This window comes from Sminthopsis crassicaudata, chromosome 5 (assembly GCF_048593235.1).
Source record: "Sminthopsis crassicaudata isolate SCR6 chromosome 5, ASM4859323v1, whole genome shotgun sequence".
Taxonomy (NCBI): Eukaryota; Metazoa; Chordata; class Mammalia; order Dasyuromorphia; family Dasyuridae; genus Sminthopsis; species Sminthopsis crassicaudata.
Window position 1 is genome coordinate 251,453,471 of NC_133621.1, and position 11,223 is coordinate 251,464,693.

At 36.9% G+C, this 11,223-nt stretch overlaps 1 protein-coding gene across 1 annotated transcript in view; it reads right to left on the minus strand.

Moving 5' to 3' along the window:
* E2F7 (E2F transcription factor 7) overlaps window positions 1-11,223 on the minus strand; it is a 49,696-nt gene that overhangs the window by 2,923 nt on the left and 35,550 nt on the right. The window contains exons 8-12 of the mRNA XM_074270835.1: window positions 9,658-9,843; window positions 9,189-9,261; window positions 7,535-8,036; window positions 5,670-5,928; window positions 232-629 (exon numbers count right to left, since the gene is read on the minus strand). Coding sequence (XP_074126936.1) covers window positions 232-629; window positions 5,670-5,928; window positions 7,535-8,036; window positions 9,189-9,261; window positions 9,658-9,843 — 1,418 coding nt within the window. The remainder of the gene's footprint in view (window positions 1-231; window positions 630-5,669; window positions 5,929-7,534; window positions 8,037-9,188; window positions 9,262-9,657; window positions 9,844-11,223) is intronic.

Consider the following 11,223-nt stretch of genomic DNA (forward strand, 5'->3'; position numbering starts at 1 on the left):
TAGGCTTCAGTTGAGATAAGAGTGTTGGTCCCATAGCCTTATAGATTTAAGTCCATGATTCTATGAATAACATTTGCTAGCATGGCTGATCCAAGTCCAAGTCTGGACAATCTCCCTTCAGAAAGTCTACGGGAAGACAACACTGTTTCCCCTCATCTTTGAATCTCAGGAAAAAATAACTTTGCTGTAATTAAAACTGTTAATTAATGTAAAAGTGTTATTAGCACTTACCTGGGGTAATTTCATAATTGTTACTGGGTGACCCATGCAAACAGGGGAATCTGGTGTGATTGTATTATGGGACCTGGACACCCCAGGGCTGAGGTGAACTGGAGATTGGCCTGGGTGTTGTGGGTCCGTGGAAAGGGCTTTGGATGTCTTTGGACTAAGTATGTTAGTGTCAATGAGAAGCTGAGTTGATGATCTGAGGCCGGGCAAGCCAAAATTCACTGGGCCAGGAGAAGGTACTGGACTGTTGATTGTCGGAGAATAGAAAAAAGGCATTGGGGCCAGCGCTGTAGATGGCACAACCATGCATGGAACATGGAGAGAAGTTAACTGACTTGGAGATGGTCCAGCAGCATTGGCAGCCTGGTGGGCAGGCAGCAGGAAATTAAAACCATTTAATCCTAAAACAACACAGGAAAATTAATGCTACTTAGTATTCAGAGACACACAATAAAGTACTTCCAAGGAGAACAGTGGGAACAATTCCATCAAGGAAAGATGACATGGGAAAGGAAGATGAGCTGATCAGAGGTCAAGGGCAAGGATAAATAGGCAACTGGGATGCTCAACTGCTACTCTTTGTGATATTAGGCGAAATTGAGGAAGGCTTCCAGCCCTTTGGGTGTATCCTTTGTTCCCTTATAGAAGACCTTGGATAAGATTTGTATTAGATGGGCAGAAATCTGCTTTGCTGGCATGAAGTCCTGAGTTGATAACATCATAGATCTATCCAGAGGCAGCTAGGTAGCTCAAAAGAGAGAGGGCTGCACCCAGTCAGGAAGATTTGAGTTCCAATCTATCCTCAAACAATTACTAACTGTGTGGATCTAGGCAAGTCACTTAATCTCTATATGCCTGTTTCCTCGAGTAGCACCAGGGCTGTTGTGAGAATTAAATGATATAATATAGTCAGGCCTTTAACACAGTATCTAGCACAGAGTTGCTGCTCAATAAATGCTTCCTTCTTTCTTACCTTCCTCTGACCTGAGTATCCCATATCAAAATACACTTGGATTCCAATTCTTTACTAGTATACTAATAATGTGATGTAAGTTGTCTCTTTACATTTTAAGATTCAGTTTTCTTATTTCTAAACAAACCAAAAAAACTCTAAACCCCCAAAACACTTATGGTTTCTAAGACTCCTTCTTGATCTACATCTATAATCCTAAACTCATTTTCCTTTTAGTCCTTAGAGATATATAAATATAAAAAAAATATATAAAGAAATATAAAGAAATCAGTGAAGAATTTCTAAGTAAAAATATTAGTAAATAATGCAGATCTTGTCTAAAAATCTTACTTTGATAAGATTATAGAAGCACAGAGGTGAATCTCAGTTCTTGGGTGCTATGTCAGTGAAATAAAAGGTCTTATCAAGCTGGAAAGGCTAAAAGAATAGGCTCAACAAGGATCATCTGCTTATGCTCAGTAGATAACAAAGACCAATAAAAGAAAATAGACAATTGTTAGAGGGGCTCTGAGAAGAAAGGCACACTAATATATTGTTGGTGTAGCTGTGAAGTTGTACAACTTTATGGAAAGCAACTACAGCAGCTAGCATTATATGACACTTTGCATACAAAGCACTGCATGTTATTTGATGCTCACAACAACCCCAGAGAGGTAGGTATTATTATTATTATCTTCCTTATCACACAGCTTGTGATGCCAAGTAAACTCATGTCTTTCTGACACCAGATCCAGTATTTTATCCACTGGTCCACCTAGTAGCCTTTAAATAGAATTTGGCAATTATATGTGTCTGACATTCAAAGGAACAGATACATTTGAAGACAGTCATCCCAGAATTGAAGGTGAATTTTCTGTACACTCATAAAGCATGCACAGGAGTGAAGCCAAAATGGTGGATTAGAGACAAGCTTAAGTCTTCCAATATTTTCCTCTAAGGAACTTTTAAAAAGTTCCAAATCAAATTTTGGAGCTTCAGAGCCAACAAAAGGTCAAGGGGAGCCTTCTTTTAGAGCACCAGGGTAAAGGCCTGTCTGGAGACCATATATGTGGTGGCAGCAATAGCAGCCTCAGGCAACTAGTTGGGTGACCCTTTGCTGACAATGGATACAACTGGCACTGACTGGCAACTACACACACACACACACACACACACACACACACACACACACACACGCACGCATATATGTGCTTATCTGCAATTCTGGGTCACAGGAATAAGGGAGAATTGGGGGTCAGTCACAAGGGATCAGGGGTCCTGGTCCTGGGTAAAGACCAGAGTGAAGATCATATGACCAGTGACCATACTTCTAGTATCATGCCTTGGAGAATAGGAAACTTGCAGATACCTAGAATTTAGCTCTGAAAATAGCAGCATGAAGAAGTCTAAAGCTCAGGACAGTGCCTTCCCACCCGAAAAAAAAGAAAAAAAAAAGCCCAATTTTAAAATAAAGTCATAAGTCAAGAAATATGCTTTAAAAATGAGCAAATAACAAAAAAGAACGAGTCCATTAAAAGCTGCAATAGTGTCAGTGAATACTGAGACAGACATAAACTCAAAAGAAGATAATATGAAAACAGTTACTAAAAAATCTTAAAAAGTAAAATGCAAATTGGATCCTAGCCCAATAAAAATTATTGGAAGAATTAATTAAAGAAATAAGAGTAATAGAGGAAAATTAGGAAACAATCAGAAGGAGTTATTTAAAGGGCATAGATATAAATTGATTTATGTTGTAAGGATCTCCAAAAAATGAAGGGATGAGAAAAAGGAATGTGCTGGGAGAAAGGGAAAGATAGAACCGGGAAAATTTTCTCACATAAAAGAGGTATACAGAAAAAGAGCTTTTACAGTAGGGGAGAAAATGGGAAGGAAGAGATGGCAGGCAATGCTTGAACTTAACTCTCAATGGAATCAACTCAGAGAGGGACGAATATACACAGATACAGTCTTGGTTGTGTATAGTAATTTAATTTATCCACTAGGAAATAGGAGGGGAAGGGATAAGAGAAAGGGCAGAATGATAAAAGGGAGAACAAATAAAGGGAGACAGTAGTGACAAGAAAATAAGACTTTTGAGGAGGGACTAGGTAAAAAGAGAGAACAGAAACAGAAAAAAGGAATAGAGGGAAAAACACAGTAATCATAACTAAATGTGAGGCCACCCATTAAATGGAAGTAGACACAGAATGGATTAGAAACCAGAATCCAACATTATGCTGTTCACAGGAGACACACTTGAAACAGAAAGACACACACACACACACACACACACACACACACACACACACACACACACACACTCTTAATCTTACACTTAAAATAAAGGACCAGAGCAGAATCTACTATGCTTCAATGGAAATAAAAAAGGTAATTTCAGACAAAACAAAAATGGACCTAATTAAAATGGATAATCAGGGAAAGTACATTGTGCTAAAAGAATCACAAATAATGAAGTAATGTAAAACAGTTTTTATAGTTTCTCTGATAAAGATCTCATTTTTTTAACTGTACAATGAGAAGAGAACTGAATCAAAAAATAAGTCATTCCCCAGTTGATGAATGATCAAAAAAGGGCAGTTAGGTAGCACAGTATATAGAGCACCAGCCCTGAAGTCAGAAGGACCTGAGTTCAAATCTAACTTCAGACACTTAACACTTCCTAGCTGTGTGACTCTAGGCAAGTCACTTAACCCCAATTGCCCAAGCACCCCCCTCCCAAAAAAAAAAGTAAAAAAGATATAGTTTTCAGAAGAAATCAAAACTACTTATAGGTATATAAAAATGCTCTAAAACATAGATAAAAGCAAATTAAAACACATTTGAAGTACCATCTCACTCCTATCAAAAAATGACAAATGCTGGAAGGGTTGAGGGAAAACTAGGTACACTAATGAACTGCTGATGGAGTAATAAATTGGTCCAATTATTCTAGAGAGCAAGCTGGAATTAGGTTCAATAGATTATAAAATTATATATATATATATGCATATATATATGTGCATATATATATATATATAATACATCTTTTGGTATTCATGGGCCCTTTGGCCCAGCAACATTATTACTAGGTCTGTATTCAAAAGGAAAAGACCTATATGTACAAAAATATTTATAGCAACTCTTTTTGTGGTGGCAAGGAATTGGAAACGGAAACAGAGATCCTAGGGCAAGTCACTTAATCTTGCTTGCCTCAGTTTCCTCTTTTGTAAAATGAGCTGGAGAAGGATACAGCAAACTACTCCAGTACCTCTGCCAAGAAAATGGGATTGCACATGACTGAATAATAAGAATAAAGATTTGGAAATCAAGGGGATGTTTTTCAGTTGGGGAATGGCTGAACAAATTGTGGCATATGATTATGATGAGAGTACTACTGTGTTATGAGAACTGGTATAAACTGAAGTGAGAAGAAGTGGGAGATCATTGTGCACAGCAAAAGAAATGATCTAATGAGAAAGACTTGACCTTGCCAATCAATACAAAGATCAAAGACAATTCCAGAGAACTAATAATGAAAAAAATAACACCTGAGAAAATTGAACTGCGAGGGCAAGCTAAAGCATAAATTTCTCACTTTATTCTTGCTTTTTTTGCAATATGGCTAATTTTTGCATGGCTTCACATGTATAGTTGATATCATATTGCTTTCCTTCTTTATGAGTAGGGGTGCAGATAAAAAAGAAAATTTGGAAATTAAAATCTAAAAACAAAAGGATGCTAATATTAAATGAGAAATTAAAAAAAATTAAAGAATCATGTAGCAAGGCTAAGGAGGGACTGCAATCTGGCTTGGTAGGAGAAATGTCAAAGTCAGGCCAACCTTAGACTTTTTTAAAATCATGAAAAATAATAAATACCTAAGTCACAGATAATGAAATATCTTGGCTAGTGGAACAGTTTCATACTCACTATTTGTTGTTCTTTCAGTAATGGATTTCTAGCAAGTTTGGGTTTTAAGTTAACACAGAGTAGAGCTAAACTATCTCACCAAGTTGTTTCAAGAATTTGCCCAGGACTGAGAGGGTCTACTAGGATTAAAATCATTTAAAATTACTAAATTATATTAAAATTATTAGCCTGCATCATTCATTAGAATGCTAATGATACAATTAAACTCCCTACAGAAAAAGACATAGTACCTGGCACATAATTAGTGCTTAATAAGTGTGTGTTAGCCAAATTACTTTTCATATCTCATCTCATCTATCTGTTCGGTATCTTTGAAGTATAGCCTGCCATTATCTTAATATTATAGGTAGCGGTCTCATGAGGTTGTCACACATGATTTTGAGTTGGAAGGAAGCCAAGAGATGATTTGAATTTCTGGCCACAGATGAACCAATAGAATAACACTCCTTAGGTGACATAAATGAAAGAATAACAAAAACCCAACCCACCAGTTTAATAGAGATGAATGTAAGAGATGAAAGTTTTTAGAATTTTTTTTTTTTTTTTAATTTCTTACCAGGTGCAGACTGCACATAAAGATACTGTGGCTTGGTGTTTTCTTCAGAGAGATTTTCTCTTTCTTTTGAGGGTTTTTCAATGTCTGCATTTCTCAAAGATTTCCTCCTCTCAGGGGTAACCAGGCACTGGACTGTAGTTTTTCTTGCTGAATTTTCAGCAAGGGGCATTTCTGAGAACCTCTGAAAAGCTTCAAAGGGCATGGTATCTATAGTGCCAGTATGCCTGGGAGAGGCAACATCGCTGGGGTCTGTAAATTTCTAAGCAAAGCCAAATTGAAGAACAAATACGAAAGTTAAAAAACACCCCAAAAATAGCCAGTATAAGTCCTTATCCTTAGCCTTCCCAAAACAGCATTTAAAGTTAAAACATAGTTCCAATCATTTGTATCCTCCGCTAACTCAGTTATGGGTCAACTCTGCAGTTTGATGAGATCATTCACCAAAAATGTAGCAAAAATGACAATCAGCATGGTGTGGTGAACAGAAAGCTGGCTTTGGATCCACAAAGACACTGGTTCAAATCTCCACTCCAGCTCTACTCTTATTAACAATAATATTGAAATTGGCTTTTTTTTTTTTTTTTTTTAATGATATAGTATATTTTTTATAATAGGCATAGGGACCAAACTGGTAATTTTTTTGGTATGTGGAACTTTAAGGTCAGGAAACTTCCTCTACCAATGTAAGTCGGCACTTTCTTTTACATTTATAGATTTTAAGTTTTTTTTTTTTAAAGAATTGCTTAGAAAACAGAGAGGTTAAGCCCAGAGTCACCCAGCCAGTATATTTAAGAGGAGGGCCTTGAATCCCAATCATTCTAGTTCTGAGGCCAATTCTCTATCTGTTAGGCCATGGTTACTGCTTTTAGACAATAAAATAATCTTAACAAACAGATATAGTCTTTTATGATAATATTACTATATAACTATGGTTATGATTTTATCACAAATCTTGATTTTTTTCAAACACACATTCATAATACATGCATATACATATGTGTGACTGTGAGTCCACACAAAGTGTGTATATGCATACACATATATGTATGCATGCATATATGTTATTCACTAAGTAGACATACACATGTATATATAGTTTATATTATGAGCTCCTTGAAAGCAGAGACGATTTTTTGCCTTTATTATCCCCAGCACTTATTATTAGCAGTGCTTGAGTGCTTAGCACACAGTAAGTACTTAATAAATGCCTTCTGAGTGACTGATATCTAATCCTTGAATATCACTTTGCAATTTCCAAAATCTTTCATTTCTTATTCTTGATAGAGTAAAAAAAGAGGAATCAAGAGTTCTCTTTTCAAATATTCAAAATCAAATTTCACAGAATCACAGACAAGCATCAATGGATGCTTACATTAGAACAAACCACTCCTACAAATGACCAGGTACCGTGTAGTATCTTGAAGCTCCTTCCAAGAGAGGGAGCCCATCCCTTCCTGAGGCTGCTCTCAGTACTTCAGAGTTCCTTCCCATCTCAAGCCTAAATTGGCTACTTTGTAACTTTCTGCTGCTGGCTCTGCCTCTTGAGTACCAGAAGAATAAACTGAATCCCTTTTACAAATACATAAAGTCAGTTCTCAAGTTTTCTTTAAAGGTATTTCTTAAGAACTCTGTGGTACCTTTTTAAATAGAGGGTCATATAGGACCCAACTAGTTTTTAGGAAAGGAGTTTTTTAAAAACAGGTTTTTAAGGAAGTATTAAGCTTCACTTCAATTATAACAGAGATATGTAATATCACCTCATTCCTTTTCCAAAGTAAAGCAGTAACTTACTGATTTCTTTGGCTGCTAAAAAAAAAAATCTTCTGGGTTAATCAGATGCAGACAGGTGCCCCCCCTCCCTTTACCTTGGGCAAGACCAAGGAGAGTGGGCCATCCTCAATCTCCATGCTCTGTCTCTTGGCAACTGGCTCATGAGCTTCCTGAGGCCTGCGCTTGTAAGAGCTCATTAGGGGCAGAGATGACAGTTCTGTGGAGCAGGAGGCAGCCTGTGCCACTTCAAGCATTTCATGACTCTTTGCAGGTTTGGAGTGGTCTTCCTGGAAGTTTCCATATAGCATAAAGAAAGAAGCAGAGGGAACATAGATCAAAGGTTGATTGGGAAGCACAGTGGGCTTCAAGCTTTCTGTTTTGGAGGCTGTGGGAGTGGGTGTGGGTGTGAAAGTCATGTGTCCATCGAAACCATTCTGCAGATGAACTGATGTCAGGTCTGCTGGGGTAACAGAAAATACTTGGTGGGATAATGGATGAAAGCAATATTCTGGGTCCTGAGGATGAACTGGGAAAGGAGGAACAGGGTCAAGCTTGCCTGATGAGTATATCATCTTTGTACTGATACATCCCTGATTCCTGAAATAGAAAGGAAAATGATTATTTTAATGTACATACAGGTAAAGTTAACTGGAGAGTTCTTCCTCTTATAGAGTATAGTGACCTAGCTATGACATGCCCCCAGTGAATGAAAATCCCAAAAAGAAATTAAATTTTGGATGGCAATTTTTTTGGGGAATGATAATTAATCATTTTTGAAAATAAGTTTTATTAACATTTTTGATAACTATAATTTTAATATAATTGATTTCTTCTATATTATATTTTGCGCATTTAAAAAACATGATTCAAGGAAGAGGTCCTTAAGCTTCAGCGGACTGATAAAGAGGTACAGGACCTACATTAAGAACTTCTTCCTAAAATAAAGAAAAATAATTTAAAATGAAGAAAAAGAGGAAGAAAAAGCTTTATAAAGCTAACCAACAAGTCTAAAGACTAATTTTATCTTCAATATTCACACACAATGCCTTATCTTTGAAGAGAAGTGTCTTTAATGATGTATCTTGAACTTTTGTTCAGGCTAATGTTAAAAGTAGGCAGTCAGGTGGAGCAGTGGATAGTGCTGGGCCTAACTTCAAAAGACTCAACTTTCTGAGTTCAAATTTGACTTCAGACGCTTAGTAGATGTATGACCCTGAGCAAGTCACTTAATTCTGCTTGCCTTAGTTTCCTCAACTATAAAATGGATTGGAGACACAAGGGCAGGGAAAATGGCCCAGAATTGAGTGGACATGATGAGACAGAAACTAGATTTGGCAACTGGGGATCTCTGTTTGAATTTGGGCTTTAGACTGTGGGCAAGTTTACTTTAGACTGTGGGTCTGTCTCTTCACATGTAAAATGGTGACGACCAAATATATGATCCTATAAGCTGAGTTCAGAAGCTCTCTCTCTGTAAGGACATCCCAGGTCCATACCAAAATAATAACTGGCATTTATAGAGTGATTTGAAGTTTTCATAATGCTTTGAAAATATGATCTCACTGGAACCTCACAACTTTAGGTATTACTACTCCCATTTTACACATCAGGACATTGAGAATCTAAAACATTTAATGACTTGCTGATGGTCAGAGAGCTATTAAGTGTCAGAGGCAGAATCTGAACTTAGGTCTACCTGATTTAAAAAAAAAATGCTACAGTGAAAAACACATTTTCAAAACCACTTACTGTGAATCTTCATCTACCTCCTCCCTGCAAGCAGCTGTCAGACTGACTATTTTTGGGCAATATTCATCGGAATCTGCAAATCAAAGTAGAAGGCTTATTATTAAGAATGGAAAAAGGCTTCTTATACAATGTTGATGAGTCACAACAAAAATCTACCTTCATTCAATGATGATAGTCTCAAATTATGTCATAGGAGCACTATGTTCTCTAGAGCTGGAAGGGATATGGGCCTCAGAGGCCACTGAGTCCACCCCCACTATAATGGTCGATGGCTGAATATTTCCCCACTATTGGTACAACTATTAAGAACCTGTTATCACTTTCAAGCCACAATAAAGCAGCAGAGAAAGACTTTAGCAGGAGAGGAAAATGGCTATTATTGTTATTTACCAGAATGTATATCAATAAACATTATTAAGCATTTACTATGTCAGACACTGTAGTTAGTATGGTCTTCCCAGACAATTACCTTGTTCTCCTCGGTGAGGGCTGCTAGGTTCCGAGCTCACTTTCCTCTTGATACCATCTGAAGAGGGAATCACATTAAAAGAGCTGTGATGGGTGAGTCTCTGCTTCACACAGGGCTGAAAAGGGGAGTGTGGTTCTGTTTTCAATTCTGGTAGAGCAGATGTTGAAACATCTACTAGTTGTTCACCTACATAAAGGAATGAATTTAGAACGTTGTTAAAATGACAACACATTGCGATTAGAACAACAAAGCTTAAATCAAACAAAACCAAGTATTAAAAAATAGAACAAGTATAGGAATTTGCTGAACATGCACACAAACCTGAGGGTGTTCATAAACATACAAGTGTATGGTATAAGTATTGTATTTGTACACATACATATATAAAAATATGTGTGTGTGTATGTGTGTACACATGGACATATGTTATGGGCCAGAACCTTGAAGCAAGGTGCTAAGTCACTGATAGAGATAATGCTTATGTATTTAGTTCACACCTTTAGAGAATATTTAAGGAGGAGATTCACAAGTCAGGCAGAAATATAAGCAAGAAGCTCTCAGGGCCAGAGCCACAAGCCCACAGAAACCCACAATCCCACTCTCAGAAGAGGAATCAGTCATTCCAACTTCTACCTTTGTGCTGGCTGGAGACATTCAGAGAGAGCTCTTGGAACCAAGGAGAGAGATAGGCCTCTAAGAAAGCTAACTAGGCCCCAGGAAAAAATTCAAGACTTTGAAGGAGAAAATAAAGGATCTGGACTTTAACTCCTGGATGCATTTGAGGTGATTAATGAAACTGAACTGAACTGAAACAAAAGCTGCCTCCAGAAGCCCTCCAAGGAATTTGCTCCCAGAGGAGATTATATTTTAGAGAAGAGAACATTACAGACATAATTAACTCTCATCCTAATCATGAATCTGAATAGCTATCTAGCCTCTGCTTAGCAACTTAAGACTGATGAGGAGCTTCCTAAAAAAAAATATGATCTTTTAGTACAAGCTCTGCAATCAGCAGATTAGGTCGTTTATGTTCCATCCCTAAGGCTCACTACTTGTGGGTCTCAGTTTCCTTATATGGTACCTGAGGGGGAGCAGCACAAGTCTAAATGATCTTTTACAAGAAAGGTGAAGTATGAATGGCTTGCTTTAAAAAAAAAAAAAGCATATACTCTCAATTTAACCACAGCCATATAATTCTGACTCTTCAATTTAGCTATAGATGATGTCTAGGAAAATATAAAATAATTACCTTTTGCTAAAACTTTGGTGCCCCAAATTACAGTGTTTGTAAAATACTGCATTTCCCTACAGTTATATATACAGTTATAAAATGAATATGATAGCACTTTAGTTAAAATTTACATATATATAAAATACAAAGAGAATGTGACGATTTGTGCCTTGTAAAAGATAAATTTGATAAAGAATTGTTCTCTTTAGAGAATTTTAATTTATCCTTTTGTAAAAAACTTAAAAATCAGAGAAGACACTTGATGAAGGATTCACAAAATATCGCAATGATTGGTTTCCTGGGGCAGCTAGATGACACAGTGCATACATAGAACA